The sequence below is a fragment of the Centruroides vittatus genome, unplaced genomic scaffold, assembly GCF_030686945.1.
Source record: "Centruroides vittatus isolate TY-2023 unplaced genomic scaffold, ASM3068694v2 contig_1683, whole genome shotgun sequence".
NCBI classification, from domain to species: Eukaryota; Metazoa; Arthropoda; class Arachnida; order Scorpiones; family Buthidae; genus Centruroides; species Centruroides vittatus.
In genome coordinates this window covers 67905-89232 of record NW_027121024.1, presented here as the reverse complement: position 1 = coordinate 89232, position 21328 = coordinate 67905, and the positions used below count along the sequence as shown (strand labels likewise).

The window sequence follows — 21328 nt, the reverse complement described above, 5'->3', positions numbered from 1 at the left end:
ACCATAATTAAAGAAACTTGCGAAGCTATTTGGAATGTGTTGGCAAAAGAATATCTGAAGTTTCCAAGCAGAGAGGAATTTGTCAATCTTGCTATGGAATTTGAAGAAAGATGGAATTTTCCTCATTGTGTTGGTTCTATAGATGGGAAACATATACAAATGGTTTGCCCTCCAAATACAGGCTCTTTATATTATAATTATAAAGGCAACTTTAGTAAAGTTCTCCTAGCTGTAAGCGATGCCAAGTATAGATTTATATATGTTGATATAGGAGGATTTGGTGGAAGAAGTGATGGAGGTATATTTTCCCATTCAAGTCTCGGCAGATCGCTGGAAACTGAAAAATTGGATTGGGCACAATCATCACCAATAAGTGGAATGCCTAGTAACCTGCCATATTTTATGGTAGTTGACGAGGCATTTCCATTAAAAACTTATTTACTAAGACCATACTCTAGTAGACAATTAACAACAAAAAGAAGAATATTGAACTATAGACTCAGCCGAGCTAGACGTGTTATAGAAAATATATTTGGTATTCTTCCTGCACGTTGGAGGATTTTATGCAGATGCATTCAAGCTTCTCCAGAAACTGTAGATAGTATTATAAAAGCATGTGTGTGTCTGCATAATTTTGTGATGACGAAAGAAAGCAAAGTAAATTCAGACATGAAATATTATTGTCCCCCCATTTTATTAATAAAGAGGCTGCTGATGGAACTATTATAGAAGGACAGTGGAGAAAGGAGATAGGAAGTGGATCATCTCTTCCTCAAAGACCATGTCAACAGCATAATTATTCACTCTGTGCAAGAGACATTAGAGAACAATTTCCCACTTATTTTCAAGAAAATAATATTTTACCATGGCAATTAAATTATGTAAATCGTATCGAATAACAAATATATAATAAAATGTAAAAATTAGAAATAAAATAATTTTTAAATACTAGAATGTTTTATTTACAAAATTTTATTATGTACAACATGATTATTTATATAACAAATTATGTATAACATTACAAAAGAACATTTATGAATGTTCTTTTGTAATGTTATACATAACTTCCTTTATCTTAAAACGAGCCTCTGATCGCTTTTGTGGAGAAAGGTTTCTTAACCTGTCAGCTAAACTGACACTATAATGATACAGCTCGTCTTTTTTTTTGCTGTATGTTCACCATTGCCTCTGTTATCTGAATTAAAGTGTGCACATCATCTTCCTTATTTTTTTCAACGCTTTGGTGGCAAAGATTGTTCTGTAGATGACGATGACGTGCAAGGTAATCTTTTGAAATATCCCTAAAAAACTATAAATATATATAGGCTATACATAGCAGATAAAAAAGTTAAACTACAAGTAACAAGTAATAAAATTAAAACATGAATGTAGACTTAAGAATACAGGTATAAACTAAAGGAAAAATATTTGATGTATGTAAGAGCATTTAACATTATTATTAAATAACTTGAGATAAGGAATGATTAATTTACTAACAATATATAAACTATATATTAACTTTTGGATAGAACACAAGAATATATTACATTGAAAGACTTTGAAAATTTGGACTTCCTGGATAAGACATCTGAACAGGACACATCTCTTCCACATCTTCACTTTATATGCCATCATTTAATAAAAGATTGCTACTAGTTCTAATAAAATAAAGAAAAAATGTATAAGTGAAGTTTTATCTAAATTATTTTTCAACTTTAAAAAAATTTGTCTTTAACTATGACTTTTTATTGTCTTATATCATTATTTATTATAATATTTAATAATATACTTCTGTTACATACTGTGAAAATTGTACATCCTGTCCATCGAATATATTCATTAACAGGTGCATTTGAAAAAACCATTTCCAATTGTAATTGTGGAGGTCATCCACACCTGCACCACTTCTAGTATTTTCATCTATAATTTTTTTTTTCTTTTCTGTAGGTATCCACAAGATTTTTCCATTTTTTATTTACTTCTTCAACTTCAAAATAATAACAACAGAAAAATAAAATTTCATATTAAAATATTTATAAATAATAATCAATGAAAATTAACAGCATTGTTCTTCCTTATATTATTTTATAAATACTTATTAAAATTCAATTAAACTTTTAAAAGACAATCATTCAATATACGGTGGTATTTTGCCATTCTGTACTTTGTATGGGTATTTTTTTGTTTTTAATGATTTACGTATGCTAGGTTTGTAAACTTATTGTTAAATTTGTCTTAAATTCTACTTAAAAGGTTTCTATAAGTGTATTCTTGGGGGACTGCAGCTGATTAATTTAATTTACATTTAATTATTACAAAAAACCACCCCTCAATGTTTCACAATAATATTTGTTATTAGTAACTATCAGTTATTAAATATTTTTAGAATGTTTTTGTATTTAAATCTATCGCTATCAAAATATTGCCTAAACCAAGGGTCGCCAAACTTTTTTGATCGTCGACCCCCAACAACTCTCCGAAACCTCACATTGACCTCCTTCGAAAAGTTTTATTACAAGTGCAAGTGTATGAGCAAAAAAAAAAGCGAGAAACGATCTTACCATGCATTTCCTTTAATTTTACATACTTTACATTTATTTGTAACTCACAATCAGTGAGACGGGTGAGCTTGATGTTCTTTTGCAAGATTAGCAATATTTGGGTCAAAATTTGTTAGCTTTAGTCTTAAATCGCCTAGAAGTTCCACATTTAACTTATTTCTCTGTTTGGTTAAGATGGAATTAACATGGCTAACACCAGCTTCGACCATATATGAACTTGGAAATGCCAACATAAGAGGATTTACAATATCACAAAGTTTGGTGTATTTTTTTGTTATGTTTACATTCGTCCAGAAATTGCTTAAAGTTAAATTTTTATAAAGCGTTTTTGCTTCAAGGTCTGCTAATAATTCTATAAGTTCATCTTGCAGGTTGATGTCGACGTTTTCTATTTGAGCGGAAAATGGCGCCATAATCCATTCTGGAATATCAATATTTTCTAAATCTGCAAAACGCACTTTAAAATCATCGCTCAATTTTTGAAGATGATTAGTATATATTTCCAAGTCTTCATCTATTATTTGCAATTGTCTTAGATTTGGAAAATACTGAAAATCTTTACGTAACAATGAAGATTAAAACAAGTTTAATTTAACTTGAAAACCTAAAAGAATTGTCCGAGCTTGAATAATTGTCATATCTTTACCTTGGAGCCTTGTTTGAACATCATTAAATTTTACGAATAAGTCCGCTAAGTAAAAAATGTGGTTCTTATGTTTTTGCAGTTGATCACTTAGAACAGAATTTATTTCGTTAAAAAATTCTATCGTAGAATCAAATAACTCAACGAGCCTTTGTAAACATGCACCTCTAGATAACCATCCGACTTCGGTGTGTAAAAGTAACTGGTTTGTTAATTCGTCATTTTTCTCACAAAGTTTTAAAAATAATCTTGATTTAAGAGGATGGGCTCTAATTTGATTAATAGATTTAATACAAATCTGTAAAGCGTTATGCAAATCTGGACTGAGATATTTTGCTACAAGGTACAACAGTACGTATTCCAGGGACTTTTTCTTTAAGAAAAGTTGCAAAACCTCAGTAACAGCTTACCATAGCAGGTGCGCCATCTGTGGCTACTGCTGTTATATTGTTAATTGGAATGTCGTATTTATTCAAATATTTTTCTAAATTCCGATATATTGTCAGACCTTTTCCATCACATTCAAGATATTTAGCAAATAAAAATTCATCAATGATTTGACATTTACTTTTACTAAAATATCTGACATAAGCCATAAGAAGAGAAAAAACACCAAAAACAGACTCATCAAGTTGAATAGAAAATTTGCAATTTTTGAGCTCTGAAACTACTAAATTTTCGACGTTTTTGGCCATTTCGTCAATACGCCGTTTTACTGAATTCGCACTTAATGGTAAGCACTTTAAAACATCAACAGAGTCTTTTTCCATTACATTTTCAATGACATCTTTAATTGCAGGTACAACTATATCTTCTGCAGTTGTGTATGGTTTTCCCTTTTTTGCTATATTGAGCGAAATCTTGTATGAAGCGATTAAGCCTCCTACAATATCATTTATAGAAGAAGCAGACAACTTCATAAAACTTTTTATATTTAGTCGTGTTGCAAATTTTCTTTTAAGTGTTTTAAAAAAATCAAGATCTTTATCCTTTTTATCAGAATGAACTCTCTCAAAATTGTCTTTCATTTTAGCTGGTTTCATCGCATCATTGATAAAAGTTTTCTCACAAAGAAGACACATAGGCATTTTTTCATTTGTTGGAGAAGGAATAAATCCAAACTTTAAATAATCCAATGAATATTGTCGACATTTTTTTAGAAACTGAAGCTGCCATTGCAGAATTGGTGTTCCATAAATAATAAAAGAAATGAAGTTACATCGTATCAAGGTGAACAAAAGTAACTACAATTTTCTAACCGAGTTTACCTTGCCACCGCTTCATCAATTCTAGCTCTTTTGGATATTAAATCTAATAAACGAGGAGTTGCTGCATTTAGACGTATACTTATTTTTTTCTTTTAACAAATAGATACACAACCAAAAACCGCAGCGCGTAGTTTATTGGATCTAAAAAAAAAGCTAGCGCGTTATCGCCCTCGACGGAGGTGGGACTCAAAGCCCGCGCTGAAGTCTGACTCCAGCGAACAAAATTCGTTTCGAAAAGAAAAATGATTATTTAGCTTCTATACTAGTATTTTTATCGAATACATTTAGCTTACCTTCTATAAACCTTTGTCTGTGACCTCTGCAAGTTTCGTAGTTATATTTGATGTTCATACAAGTGATTCAGTACGGTCCAAATACTGTCCAAGCATGGTCCAGATACTCCAAACTATCTCGGTCCCTCGCTAGACTCTCTCGAACTTCTCTCCTCTATACAAAACTTTGTTCGGAGATCTTTCCGACACCCTTCGTGTCTAGTCAAAAAGTATCTTATCTCTTGGCTGCTCTTCCCCAGGCCACACTACCCTTTTTCGAGGTTTTCCCTTTTTCGAGTTTGCCATGCCCTGATTGACCAATGCTGAAGATGTAAACGAGCGAATGCCACAGGTACTGTACGTCACTGTATTTAATTGTGTCATTTAGTTAAGCGGTTGTGGCAAGCAAGTCGGCAAGCTCATTGCCGCCACAACCTGAATGGCTTTTTATCCAAGAGATTTGTGTGTTGTGTTTGGTGTAACTTGCTTGGAAGAGTAGGTAAGTTTTGTAGTATAGTTTACTGCTAATTTTAGGTGTACTCAAAATTTTAATTGATACGTTTGAGTCTATACATATGAGTGTGTCGTTATATTTATATTTTAGAATGTATCTTAGTGCGTGATTGATGGCTAATATTTCTGGCTGTGTTATTATGCAGTGATTTTCTAGCGTAAATGTTGAAGTACTTTATTATCCTTGATGTGAAAGAAACCAGCTCCCACACCATTTTATGATTTGAGCCATCAGATGGAGCGTTTGTTAGAAGTGTATTTAACTACTGTACTGCTTGTGCATGTGTTTACGACGGGTGAGGGAGGGCGCGGAAATCGGCTGGAGAGTTTATTTCATAATGTTTTGTATTTATGATTAATCTGCTCGTTTTTATTGTATCGCGTAATTCCATTTTACTTTTTATGAGTATGTCTATAGGAATTTTATTGGCTATTACCAACGTTGACTCTCTTGAAATTGTTCTGTATCGTTTTATCATTTTAATGCAGATTTTTTTTTTCGAATTTTAATAATTTTCACGAAGATAGTTGCTATTTAGCGCATGACCCCACACCTGGCAGGCGTATGTTAGTTATGGGAGGAGGACACCTTCATAGATAGTGTCTAATGTGTTTAGATTCAAACCCCGACGTAAGGTAGCGATTCTGTGTAGCATTAGCAGCTTTTTGTATTTTTGTATCTATATATTCTTTTCAAGTGAGTTTTGAGTCGAAAGTGCAACCCAAGTATTTAATATCTTCTTGATATTTTAAATATTTACCTTGTAGTCTTGACGTAGGTTTTTTGTGCTTACCTGCTTTGTGTATTAGCATTAACTTAGTTTTATCCGTATTAAATCTAATTTTGCACTCTTCCCCCAGTTTTCAATTTTACGAAGGATTGATTTTGATTTGTTTTCTAATGCTTATATGTTATCAGCAACAACTGTTACGAGGGAGTCGTCAGCAAAGCAAAACAGTTCGCAATGTGCTGGTAGTTTGATATCAAATAATGTGTTCATTAGGATGTTCCAAAAGCGTGGCCCACAGGCAGAGCCCTGGGGGTAGCCCAGGGAGACATTCCTGGTATAAATGTTCTTGTTGTGTATTAGGGTTATGCATCTGTTTGTAAAGTAACTAACTGACTGTTAGATCATATAAACTTTTTGGGCAGTTATATATGCGTGATGTGTGAAGTATCTTAGGAATCCAGGGACGATCAAACGCAGCAGAAATATCAAGACATCAAGAGATATTATTAAACAGTAATCTTTGTTATCTTGACTGTTTTTTATTACAGTATTTTAGTAACTGCAGATAAGGCGTCTATAGTACTACTTTGTGGGGTAAAACAAAATTGTTTTCTATTAAGTATGTTATTTTGGTGAAGGTGGTAATTAATTCTGTTTAATAGTAATTTTTCCAAGATTTTTTTCATAACTGGTAGGAGATTGATCGGCCTGTAGTTTTTGAGTTTACCGGGAATTTGGGTGCCAAGTTTTAAAATTAATTTGCGTATTGCCATAGTAATGTTCAAAAATAATCCACTCAGTCGGTTTGACGAAAAACACAAATTTTATATTTACAGTAAATGTACAAAGTAATCCAAATTAGAGTTACAATTAATTATGCACAAACACTAGTCTAAACAACGACCGACTATTCCCGTACAAATTCGTCGAAAGAACTCCTTACGAACAAACAGACTGGCAATTACCAAAACCTCCGAGTCAGGAACAAGTCCGTACTAAACCACGTAACGTCCAACGAGAGAGTTAGTTAGCACTTCGATAACGACGATCTCCTCCGATCCGATACGAATCCAGCCGATCCCGATACGGACTCACGATACGAGCTCACGATACGAACTCAATACGATACCACCCCGTTCCCGCCGAAACTACGGCTTAAATAGTTTCAACGTTCGAATCGTCCGCCAATCAAATTTGAACGTTTCCACAACGGCCGACAACGGTCACTTCCCGCCGGCCAATCATCTGTCTGTCGTTGATTTGAAACACAACGGATCTTCTCACGGTCGTTTCTAACGGCCGATCCTAACGGCTTTTCCGTTATGAAAGTTCGTTATAATAACACAGGGCGGAAATCGCTCGCCTAGCGATTCCAAACCCTACAGCCATCTTCCCGGTATTTGGAAAGATAGCTTGTTTTAGACAGCTATTGTAGATATTGTGCAAGATATCGGGAGTTATCTGGAATATATGCCTTACTATCTCTGGAAGAAGCCTGTCGTGCCGGACGCCTTTTTGTTTTGAAGTGCTTTTATTACATTTCGAACCTCATGTATCTGAAACAGGGAGTCATTTTTCTTGAGATATGGCTGATTAATGCAGAGACGAATTGTGTTGTGATTGCTATTGTCTGTGTTTTGCTCGTCCTTGGGATAAAAATAGTCAAGTATTGTTTTGGCTTCATCCTCGCTAGTCATACATTTATTTCCAATTTTATCTTTTAATAATACAGTTTGTTGGTTGATATTGCTTTGGTGTTTTAGAAATGTATATACTCTGCCTTGTGGGTTTTGATTTTTTACATCAGTACAGAATTCTTTCCAAGAGTGTGCTTTGGATCGTTTGATTAATTTTTAGTATTCATTTCTTAACTGGGTATATGCTTGTCTTAGTATCTCTCGTTGGGATTGTTGTTTGTAGCGTTGGTATTTTAACCTCGCGTTATTTAATAGTCTTCTCTGTAGGGTTAGTTCGCAAGTCTACCAGGGAACTGATTGTTTATGTTTGAAGTATGTTGAGATATTTTTATCACAGCAATATGTGATTTTTTTCGTGTATTCCTCGACTATTTCATTAACGGGTATGTCTAATTGTAAATCATATCTAATGTTTTGTGCTTCATTATTGTAATCCAAATTAAAGTTATCTCAATTTGTTTTGTGTATATTATATTTTTCAGTTGTTGCTGTATTCCTTTGATGTTGTTTTCCTATGAGAGGATTAAAATGTAATATATCTATGTCCTGATAGTGTTTGTGTTAGCAGTGTTGATCAATCTGTAATATGCTGTCCTATGTTCTCAGTGGTTAGTGTGAGGTCGATATGGCTAGAACCCTGGTGGTTATAGAAAGTAGGTGGGCCTTTAGTGTTTTATAGTGTGATGTTGTTCAGTATGACATTGAGAAGTGCAACGACACGGCCGTTCCCAACCCTGTTTCACCATGCTGTAGATCTGCACGTTGAGTCTTTTTTTTTTTTTTTGTCTAATATTCGCTTACTCTTGCTTTAGCTACCTCACACTGGTATTTTAAGACAGGACACTTGCGATTTCTGGCTTCATGATTAGTATTAACTTTATTTTGCTCTATTCGGCAACAACATTACGGCTATTAGTTGGAAAAGCAGGAAAAAAGCAAAAAAAAAAAAAAAAACAATTTTTCCTGCTTTATGAACTTTCAGAAGGCATTCGACAGCATAGACCAAAAAGCCACCTTGGTAGTGCTAAAATCTTATGCAGTAGAACATAAACTAATAAACCTGCTAGGTGATGTTTATGATAATGAAGAAACAGCTGTGAGATTGCACGGGAAGCTAGAAAACTGGTTCAAACCAAAAATTGGTACCAGACAGGGAGATGCTATATCCCGAACTATCTTTATAAGTTTCTTAGATAGAGTCATGGTTCAGATGACGCAAGAAATGCAAAGAACATCAGTTCACGGTGTAAAATTCAATAACCTGGGATTTGCAGATGACATAGTTATCATTAAAGAAAGTGAAGAACATTAGAGAAAACATTACATTTGCTTAATGAAGAAGGAAGAAGATATGGACTGAGTATCAATAGCGAAAAACTAAGAAAATGATATTTAATAATAACAACATAACAAGAAATATCCGTGTAAATGGGAAAGAAATTGAAAATGTAGAGAGCTTTACATATTCAGAAAGCATATTAACCTATAATCTGGTTTGCAAAAAAGAAATAGAGATTAGAATAGGCAAGACAAAAACAAATTTGAAAGCAATAGAAATAAATCTGGAAAAGTAAAGCAATTAGTTTTCAGACAAAAATTAAAGGTATTGAACACCTGCATCTTCTCCTGCGCTCTGTATGCCTGTGAGACATGGTAATAACTAAAGACATGGAAAGGAAAATATTAGCATTTGAAAGACACTGTTACAATAAGATCTTACAAATAGGATGGATGCAGAAATTCACAAACGAAGAACTTTATACTATGATATATATGAACATAGAATCTCTTACAAAAAATTATACAATGAAAACTTCAACTGTTTGCACACATCACAAGAATGAATGAAAACAGAAAAATTAAGACTTTAGTTTATGGTATTATGGATGGATCTAACAAAAGAGGCAGACCATATAGAGAATGAATTGATGACGTGAAGAAGTGGTGTGGAGCAAATGTACAAAAATTGAGAAAATTGACAATGGATAGAGAGAATTGGAAGAAAATAGTGGAAAAGGTGTCAAACACCAACGGGCAATGAGCGCAGGGTTAATGATGATGATGATGATGATAATGATGACAATTATATTGTTTTCGAATGCATCTGTCACTAACGCTGTTTGAAAAGCTCTTTTACATAGAATAACGAATTTCTTGAATACGCTTGTAAAGAGATGGAGCCGTTGCGCTCATGTAAACCCAACTCATGTTAATTCTGTTGTCTATCCACAGTGTAGTGATATTGAATTTGCTTCCCTCCAAACCGCGGAGTTTTCGTCTCATATTCAATCCTTTCACAGGCTGTTATAAAAATAATGAACAGAGGTAGACAAAGGGTTTTAAAAAGAAGAAGGTAGCTAAACAAGGGTAGACAAAGAGCCAAAAAGACGGAGAGAAAATAGGCGGGTAAAACGAGACATAGAGAGAGGGACAAAAGTGAAAGAAGGAGAGTGTAAGTAGAAAAGGGAGGACGGTAGAGTTAATGAAGAGAGGTGAAGTCGTGGAGTTCGAAAGTGGGCAAGAAAGGATAAGAAAAGTCTCGTTACTGCATAGGATTGAGTTTCTATCGTTTATGATCAAGTGTGATTAAAGCGTTTTTTTTTTTGTTAAGATATTTGACTATTTTAATTCGGTACGACGAACCGGCGGGAGGAAATCCGTGAATTCAGGCTACATTCTCTACACACAAAATTGTATTCTATCATGTAATCATGTATTCTATCCACAGATATTCATCCATGATGTATTCTATACACCATAGATGAATTCTGTATTTTGATGTGGTCCTTGGCATTTCGTAATAAAGAAAATACAGTTGGGTTTTTCATGTAGGAGATGCTAAGTTCGCTTGCTCATTTCTTGGTAAATTTTAGAATGATATTGGTTATGCCTGTTGACTTTGTGGATTCGTCCTTTTTAGACTTGTATCTAGATTGATATTTAAGGATGAGAATGTAGATGAGGTCTGAAGGATACCCATGTTTTTATGCTATACGTGCAATGTAGTTTAGTTCGATTTCTCTGTCGTGGTTGTTGGTAAAGTGAGTCAAAAGAACTTTCATTCACCCCGAAAGCCCTTTTTATTATAGCGTTAGCGACATCTGCATCCGAGAACGATATAATGGGACTTTTCAATGAAACAAGTCTAATATATCTAAGTAGGAACTGGACCAACCTGAAACATCTAGCGCAACTCGAAATATAGAAAGATAATTTCCGGAACACCACCATAAATCACAGAAACGTCAAAACATTCTTTAAAGATTCAAGCTCTATTTTTGAAGTAAACCTATAAGTTAATTTCTTATCCTTAAAAAAAATATCTGGTTTCGTCATTATAGGCGTCGGCTATTTTTCTCCAATAATTCGATAGTATTAAAAGAACTGTATGCAACTTACATATCTACAAAAATTGAAAAATAGTCATTGAAAGAGTGTTTTATTTGTGAAGTTTTATTGCAATTTATTTTCAGAAAATGGAACAGAGAATTACAAAAGAAAAATTCAAACATACTGAAAGCTGTATTACGATTTCTTGGATGGAAATTTTCAATTGTAATTTTATATGTATTTATTCAGGTAATATGACAAATGATTTTATATATTTTGTACTAATTTGAAACCATGCTGTTGTACGTTTCTGTTTTGTAAGCACGATATAGTGCAGTTAGACGATTACTAGGCATTATTTCATCCATTCATTTGTTCTTCTTAGTTGATACGCGTTTTTATACGTTTCGAGCCTTACAACGCCCCTCTCCAGCCAGCTAATTTTCAAATGTACATAAATTCTACATATCATCGAACCGTTTAATAATGCATATAACTTACAAACGTACCTTCAATTCTGCAATTTACGTTAGCGGAATTTAATTTATCTTCTGTTGTTTGCCTTTCTGAGACAACTTTAATTAATGTCTTTACACATGTGTCAGCATAGTATCTTAAAATGGGAGTACGCATCAGTATAGCTCCTTTGTATTTCAAGTAACGTGTAAAAACGCGTATCAAGTAAGAAAAATCAATATACACATAAAATAATGCATAGTGTTCGTCTAACTGTACTATATTGTGGTTATGAAACAAAAATGATTTCAAATAGGTTAAGCGTGTGTTAGAATAGTCGAAATAACTGATATTTATGTATGTTTTCTATATTTATGCAGGACATAGTTGTAATTGCTGGCCAATCATACTTGCTGGGATTAATAATACACTGTTTTGACAACAGATTGGAATGGAATGAATACAATATATATGTATTACTTGTAGGATTTTTTGCTGTAACTGCGGTTTATATGTTTACATTTGATGCTAATGTATTTATGTCAGAAATTTATGGAATGAAAATAAAGGTAGCTTTTTGCACTCTTATATATAGAAAGGTGAGAAAGAATTATCATGTGTTATGAATATAGTATTACATTTATATTCTTTATTTAGACTTGATTACTAGCATTTATTTTTCGGCTATTATTTGTGCATGTTATTGATTGGATTTGGCCATGTGCACTATCTGTCATTATGCAACACTACTTCTATAGTTGACGGAGACGTACGTACAAACAATTACAGTAGTAAAAACGAGACAATGGACTTTTCACACCTCATTGCTGAAATACATTTTTATTATTTCTTTACAACAGCCAACGGTAGTGAAAAAACTTCTAAATATCACTTTAATGTATTTATTTTATAGCATTTTAGTTAAAATAAAAAATTTATTTTCAATATAATAAACTACACCAACAATCCTGAAAAGCTTTGGTTCTGAATAATTCCAAATAAATGTACATTAAAATCTCAGTAATTTGACGATTCACCTGTACACACTGGTTTATTGTGATATATTACCGCTACTGTTACCAAATCGTACAAGCTTCCTATTAGTTCAAACTGCAGTTCCTACTAAATTTGAATACCTTGAACGCTCAAGCTTAATCAGATAAATTGTTAAGTTAATCATGTTAGGCTGCTAAAAAATGATTTAATCTTTTAAAATAAAATACGGTTTTTATATAAAAATATATTCATTTAGAACTTTCTGTTAAAAATAGTGTCTTTTTACCTAAAATTTTACCGTCGCTTCAATTTCTCACTAAACTCAGTCAGAATACTTGATCTTTGTAGCAGTGATCAGCAGCTACAAAAATGCTCTGTAGTTTTGAACTGTAGACGAACTTGCGTTTGCTGCATCATAATCATTTATTTCTACGATATTAAATTAGGATGTTATCTCGGAAATCTAATCGTCCTGTAAACTCTAATCTAACGATCTTCTGGTTCCAAATACTCGAATTACAGAAATTTTTCTGTGCTGTACTTCGATAAAAAATGAGAAATCATCAATGTTTAAACACACGTATTTTTCTTGTATAAGTATTTTTACAAGGCAGCTCTTTTTTTATTTATAAATTATTTCAAATGCATCACTTTCACAAGTCAATGCTCTGATTGAATACAACTTTGGTATAATTGTACTCTTCGTGTTACATCGATGATAAACTTGTTTCCAACTGTAAGTGTCTAATAGTACTAGTTATCTAAATGACAAAAAACATTAATATTTGTTATTTATATTATATGAATAAGATTTTTTATATTTTGCTAAAATTTGTATAAATTTACATTAATATAAATTTAATATATATTTAAAGTGTAAATAATTACACTTTATAAAAAAAATTTAAAAATTGAATTTATTTCTTTGTTCAGAGACCTTAAACATTAAAATAAAAAGACCTGTTTAAATTAATTTTTTATTGAAACTTATATAAAAATTGTTTAAAAGTTATATTATTTTATATAAATCTTTTCTATGCAGGCAATTAGGCTAAGTCTTTCGTCTCTTGAAAAATCGAATGTAGGACAAATGGTAAATCTTCTAGCAAATGATGTCAGCAAATTTTTAAGTGTAAGTTGCAAGAAATTCTTCTAAAAAATAATAATATGCAATTAATATTTTTATGTGGCGTTAATACGACGATAAAAATGTGTTCTAAACGTTGTTCAATTAAAGGTTAATATACAATTTTCAAAGTTTCGGTATTTCAATTAAAGTTTTTATTTTCAATTTTATTTTGAATTTATTCTGGTAGATAATCATGTTAGGCTGCTAAAAATGATTTAATATTATTTTATATTGAAAATAACAATTGTAACAAAGTCGATATAGAAAAATATTGTAGAAGTTCGTTACTCCGGCACTTATAACAGCAGTATGGTTTGGAACTATCCGTACATGTATTGTACATTCTTACATAACCTCAGGCTCATAATCCGTAAACGGCGAGAAGCAGGCAAAAAAAGACTGCAGTCTTACATACCATGTATTCACTAACTATCTCCTCACTCTTTTTGCTTCAGACACACTCCTGCCTCTTGTAGCACACTTCTTACATTCACTTTCTACGTTATCTCAAATATTCAGCTACTTGTTCACACAAAGACTTTCTTCGTCTTTCTCAACTGCTGTTTCCAACCACTTTTCCGATGTTTGTTCTTTTCAACAGTTCTTCTTCTTTCATTTTGTCAACATAGCCGATCTATCGTAAGGCCGATTTTTCCACTTTTTCAACCGCACTCTGTTTAGCAGTACACTTCTCCTGTACTTAATTATTTCTCACACAGTATCTACTTGTTTGTCACACACTCCTCTCTAATACATCATCTCAGATGCAGTCATGCATCCTTTGAATTTCTTCCATAACCAAGTTTCGCTACAATGCCTAAGCACAGGAACCATAACATTCTCATACAGAGTTTTACTTGCCTTTTCGGACATCCTCTTATCGCTTGCAAATCTACTTATTGCCTCCACCACGTGAGCTCCAACATTCACTTTTCTGGTGATTTTACTATCTATCCTTTCAATGTATATTTGAGAAGCATTGTAGATAGTATATTAATAAGGGTGTGATGACCAGGCACCTCAAAGGTATTACCTAGTTTAGAAAAGAAGTGGGGGAATTGAGGAATGAGAGTAAGGATGGAGAGAAAGTATGAGAAAGAAAGGGAAAAGAAAGGGAAGAGGAGGAAGTGGGAAGTCGTGGGGTTCCGCATCGCATTTTTTACAAATTATAAATAGTTACAAGTACAGATACAGTTACAGACAAGTACATGATACACATACAAAGCCCATAAGATGATTATAATTTTTCGGGTAAAATTAAAACAGTAACCAACGATTTGAACAGTAATAAATGCATATTCGATATGAGAACATGAAAAACACGGGGTATAGTGATGCGAGGAGCATCCGAAGCCCGAGTATTACATATTAGACATAGCGCAATATAATAGTGATACAATCAGTGACAAATTTGCATATAATTATACATTTAAATATCCCGGAGACAAAAAATTTCAGGCGCGTGTACAGTTACAAATCGCGCTAGTAGGATAAAACAGAATCTTAAATATAACTAGCGAATACAGTTGATAGCAACAAAAGTCCTGATGGATGATATAGAACTTTTGGTTAATGTCGGATTCATTGTCCCCCTTTGAGTAAATGATGACAGCGTGGCTACCGCTCGTTCCCTCTCTGTTAAGCTTCTTATCAAGGGTCTGCTTGATAACTTTAGTGGTGACGCTCGGTCATATGTTGTTTTTATTCATCACGGCAGCGTAGGACATTTTTTTCAAATTCTCAATCACTAGGCTTAGAATCGGACCACAGTTACGTGCGAGATTTCCCGCACGAACCCGAAGATCTGGCCAACACACGTGTAACTGAGACAATGTCTCTGATTTCTATCCTTTCCCAGCGTTTTCGGGTTTGAACGGTAGGACTCCGGTAAGAGGTACAAAATCCTGCCTAAATGAGTGCTGGCGTCTATGAGAATACTTTCCTCGAGTCATACGACGACAACGATCGGATCGGGACATAGGTTAGCCTCTACGAGATCCGGATCGGTATATATCTTAAGTGTTTTGTTGTTTATGGCATTGTAAAGGAAACGTTGTTAATTTAATTCCACATTTTCTTCACCACAGCTGCAAAAATCTCATACATTAATCTTTGAAAAATTAACATTATTATCAGTTCTTTGAATATTGTTTTATAAAACAATAACTATTTCAGGGTGGAATAAGAAGTAATGAACAGTTGAATGTGTAGTAAATGATAATATCTGTAATTTTCAAAATATTTACACATAAAATCGCGAGCTTCTCAACCAATAGCATCGAATAGGTAGGCACTGTGTAATCTTCACAAGGATAAACCAGTGTATGTAACAATTCGAAACAATGCGGTAGCATGCTCAGATATAACATGTAGTGTACAGCAATTTCTATTACATTGAGAACACACAATGTTCTGCAATTTGCAAAATTACAAAACACTGGTAAACCATCACTTTCATAATCTGGCAACCAGTGCTTCTATAGCGGCCATATTAACGAAATTTTCTATAGTATAAAGAGAGTAGATCATGAAAACTTAATATGTTCATCTTATATTTTATAATTTCCAAAATAAATCAATTAAATTTTATATTAATAATAAATTGATAGATATTTGATACATATGTAGCATTTATATTTTTATTACAGACTCTCTACGGTATGCCCTATTTAGTTACAAATCCTTTCCTCATCATTACAACCATAGCGATATTGTGGCAATATTACGGATGGACTATTCTAGTAGGATACTCGGCGATATTTTTCTTCATACCTATACAATTGGGTTTGGGTAAACTATATTCGAAACTGAGGTAATTATTTATTTAAATTATTCAATTGAAATATATCTATAAATAAAATAAAACATAATTTATTATTTAGTAACAGTTAATGACGCTCGCGTACATGTGACCCATGCAATTTTCCCATGAAATTTACTTAGAAAATTAGTCGTAGGGAGACTTAAAAATTGCAGCGTTTATTCATTTTTTAAAATGAGATTATACAACAGTAAATATAATAAACGCATTTTCTTTTATCTATGAATAAACCATGCAATAAAATTTTAAGACTACTTGCTATTTGTATTATTTTGTGTTATAAATACGTGTTATATCGTTGTAATTCTTGTATTTAAATTTCATTTAATGAAAAATCTTTACTGACAGTTTTATGACTTGATGACAATTACATATGAAAAATTACAGGAAAAAAGTAAAACCGAACGTAAAAAATTTTAAGAGCACTTCTTTAATGTTGCGTGTTTTTCATTAAAATTATCTACATACGTGACGGCTACGTTATGAAAACTTTTAGAACACGCAATTATGAAAGGTATTGTGTTTGAAACTTTCGCAATTACAGTCGATTAAGTATTGATCATGGGAACTGGTCCCGACTTGAGTAACTACGAGAAGGGTCAAATTAATGTTCTGCTTATTGCTAGCTGACCGCATCATGCTATAGCGAATGGAATTCAGAAGACAAAGGCTGCCATTACTCACGTTTGCTATTTAATGGAATATGTTTAACGGAACACTAATCCCATGTCTCCTAAAGTGTTTGGTTTCTCTCACAAAGCGAATAATCGACAGTCATCGGATCCATGATTTTTCGACAGATTAAAGCTGAATTAGGGTTCAAATGACATTCAACAACTGTCCTTCGATGTTTTTAAGAAACAGAGCACCTATAATATGCTAAAAGAAAAAGCACACTATATTTGACATCAAGGTAGATGGAGCAACATTTGGAGTTTAACGGATGGCAAATTGCCTGAGCTGAAAAATGATCGTCGATAATCTTCAGTGATGAAAAGAAATTCAAGCTTGATGGACCCGATAGATATCAACGATACCACTAGGAAATAAATGGAAACGTACAGTACTTGATGCGGCAACTTAGTGGTAGATCCATGATCGTTTGAGTTGCAATTTTATGGTGCGGAAAATCTTCTATCATGATGGCTGATGGTTGCATGAAGTGTACGAAGTACCAGTAAATGCTTCGAGTGTTTTCTTCCAGTCGCAAGTATATGGAAACGAAAAAAAAAAATATTTCAACAAGATTATACGTGTGTTCACTTGGCTAGGAGCTTCCTAAAATGGTTTGTAGATCACAATTTTGAGTTATTCCGTTGCCACTAAGAAGTCCTTATCTTAATTCTCCGGTCACAGCACTTCAGGATGGTATATGATATTTGCTGGCAATTTCAAGACCGCAGTTCACTCGCGATCGCATTCAGTTTGCTCGGTTCAAAAGCTCATTTCCTCAATGCGAAATATTTCAATGCATTTTAAATAAAGAAATAAAACCATGCATTAAAATGCGATTTTTAAATGAAAATAATTAGAAAAAATGAGTAAAAACATCAACGAGAAGTTATTTACTTGTCATTTCATATCCAAAAATCATATCAGCGAACATTAGTAACCACTTATTAATTTGATTGTAATATTATTGCATTATAGCAGGTAGATCAGAATCATTCACTTCACCACTGTTAATAATAATTATTCTGCCTCACCAGATATATTTCTGCAACACGTAATTTTAAAAATTTTACTTAATGTTTACTGATGAAATATAATTATCAACTAAATGTTTATTAAATAATGTTATATATTTTCCATTTATATTTAAAACAATTTATTACGGTAGATTACAAGCAGCAATATTGGGAGATGAAAGATTGAAACTGTTGAACGAAATGATTGCTGATATGAGATTGATTAAAATGTACACCTGGGAATTGCCGTATTCTGCATTACTTAAAAAAATCAGAATGTAAGTGGAATCAAATACAATAAAACCTGTCTAAATTCGAACAGGAGTAAAAAAAAATTTACTAAAAAAAAAACTTGCAGAATGGAGTGTTTTGCTATACAAAAAGAAACTGTAAAAAATGGAAACCTGCCCAATCAATAGGAAGAGAATTCGACGTGGTTTCAATTTAGACAGATTTTATTGCAGTTCTGTCACGCTAATTTGAATTTCTTAATAAATACTTTTAAATTTGTGAAGTTTATTTTAATTAAATGTTTGTATTTGCAGGAAGGAAATGAAAAAAGTTCGAATGTTTTTATATGCAAATAGTATGATGACAATGTTGTCTTATCCTATATCAAAATTATTTACTTCCCTTGCATATCTCGCATTCTTTTTTAATGGAGGACAATTAAATGCCGAAATTGTTTTTGTCACTATGAGTGTTTCTTTGTACATCTTTGTTAGCACTCTTACCATGTTTTCACTAGCAATAAATCGTTTTGCAGAAATTTTGGTTTCACTGAAGCGTCTTCAGGTAATGTGTTGTTTTTAGATATTCTTATTACAATATTAATGTAGAAACTCTTATATCAATATATGAATGTTAATACTTAATCTAAAAAATTATTATTTTAAATTAGAATTAGAAGTAATGGAACCTGCCTATTACAAAACCCGAATAAAAAAAATTACCCTGCTAATTAGATTAATTTAGCTGCGATTTAAATAAGTTGTAGACCTATAAATTCCCACTGTCTATCTGTTGTCTGTCCTTCTGTAATTTCGAGAAACTAGTTAGACAGATGAACGACGTGAATAGTTATGGGAACCGAGTGCGAAGCCGGCCCTGAACAACTATATATTAACCTCTATTGCAAACCAATTTCCAATGCAATTCAATTCAAATATTTTCCTCTCAAAGGTTGGTAACTGGAATGTCTCTATTGTTAAAGATATAGTATGATGTACAGAATAGAGGCCACTACTAAAATTGAATGGAGAGAACGTATTTTAAATTAAATGAATTAAAAATATGATTGAAAATTGCAATTCGGCATTGTGACGATGTTACAATAAATAATTGCTGATTATTATCTATTTTTCCATCCATGTACAACAAAACTCCAAAGAGACAGCTCGAGTCCAATTCTAATTAATTATGAATGAAATTTCTGCATTTATTACGAGAGTTGTTTTGTCACGTACAATGTTTCCATTCGAAAGGTATACTGAGAAAAACTATCAAAATTACTTTTGAAAATTAAAACATATGAAAATTGTAAAATTTTTGTTTATTATCATGCAGTATCTACGGTTATTGTATTATTTAATAATAATATTAGTATGGTTTTTTAAGTTATACGTAATGCTTTTACCTTGCACATTCGTCATGTAAATAGTCAAATGTTTGATGGTCCACTCATTATTTATTTTATTTTTTCAATTTCTATCTAGAAGACAACCTTGTTTAACCATTCAGCTAAACATTTTTTTTTAAATGTTTCGAGTAATGTGTATTCTTAAATTTTAAATATTTAAGTTTGAAACCGTGCTGCTAAATCGCAAAATTTGTATAATGTAATTATAGCAATCACTCTGACAAAACAACCTGTTAGATTTTAAGGAAAACATAGTTTTGAGTATAAAAAAATACAACGAAAATAAAATTGAACCAAATTCTAAACAAAAAGATAGCTTTTATAAACAAGGTCATAAAACAATTAGCAATTTATTGACTTTAACAACCATGGCCATCTGGCTGTCCACGGAGTAAAATACTGCGGAAACACATTGATATCCATCTCATGGACCAACCACGGAGATATCCCAAACATCGCAACCAACAACCGCACTATCAGCAAAGCAACTTGCTCCAGTACACTTGCGGCCATGGCCCAAGCATCTCTCCTCTCCAAATTACTTACAAAAAAGGACCAGGGTAAATTTTTTTAACATTATCTCCGGGAACCCAGTTAGCAATCATTTCCTCGGAAATGGTCGCTACACCAGCTTCACTGACTTGAGATTTATCCACAAGGCGAGACTGAGTGTGGTAGCACTATGTGGCCACATGCGATTTGGAAACAGCGCCAGGAAATGCCGTGAGTGTCAACACCACAGAGAGACACTTGCGCACGTTGTCAATCACTGTCGTCCTAATATGGTCCAGATCACTCGAAGACACAACAGCGTCCTCCAAAGGTTAATCAACGCCATAGACTGCAGCAACTGCGCACAAGAACCAGACGATCCCTGGTCGTTTAACGACTCCTGCCGACCGGACATGGTTCTTATCAACGACAACGTGAAGACAGCCACAATCGTGGACATCGCGATACCATTTGAAAACGGCCCAGATGCGTTCGAAATAGCACGTCGCAGCAATCTCAGCAAGTATCACAGCCTCGCACAACACTTCAAGAGACTAGGCTATGACACCTACTTAAACGCTTTCATTGTCGGCTCTTTGGGAGGATTTGACCAAGAGAACATATCAACCATACAAAGACTTAGAATCTCCAAATCCTACTCAACATTAATGTTCAAACTTATGGTGAGTGACGTTATCCGCCATAGTCGTGAAATTTACAATAACCATTTATCGCGAAAAAATTAAACAGGCAACCAGAGCTCATGTCACGTGATCCACACTTTTTTTATTGCACAAATTTGTCTATGTATACCTTTTTCTAAACCTGTACATAACCATTACATCCCATTTATATCTTTTGTACAGCAGGCTATGAGCCCATGGTCGCGGCTATTTACATAGCTTTTTATATATCTCGATAATTAGATATGTATAATATTCTCAGCCAAATAAAGGCTTTTCTTCTTTGATCTTTTAATGTTTTAAACTGGTTTGTTCATTGTTTTATGAGTTCGTTTGGATTATATCCGAGAACACAATATTCGAATATCTTGTACAAATTGTACCACCTTAAAAAAGTATTTTATCTTTA

General features: G+C 33.1%; 1 protein-coding gene across 1 annotated transcript in view; it reads left to right on the top strand.

The window, feature by feature from the left end:
• The window catches only part of LOC136969018 (ATP-binding cassette sub-family C member 4-like), a 105437-nt gene that overhangs the window by 35085 nt on the left and 49024 nt on the right, over positions 1–21328 (top strand). The window contains exons 3-8 of the mRNA XM_067263093.1: positions 11159–11264; positions 11852–12070; positions 13510–13599; positions 16245–16408; positions 18258–18383; positions 18651–18900. Of these exons, the coding sequence (XP_067119194.1) occupies positions 11159–11264; positions 11852–12070; positions 13510–13599; positions 16245–16408; positions 18258–18383; positions 18651–18900 (955 nt within the window). The remainder of the gene's footprint in view (positions 1–11158; positions 11265–11851; positions 12071–13509; positions 13600–16244; positions 16409–18257; positions 18384–18650; positions 18901–21328) is intronic.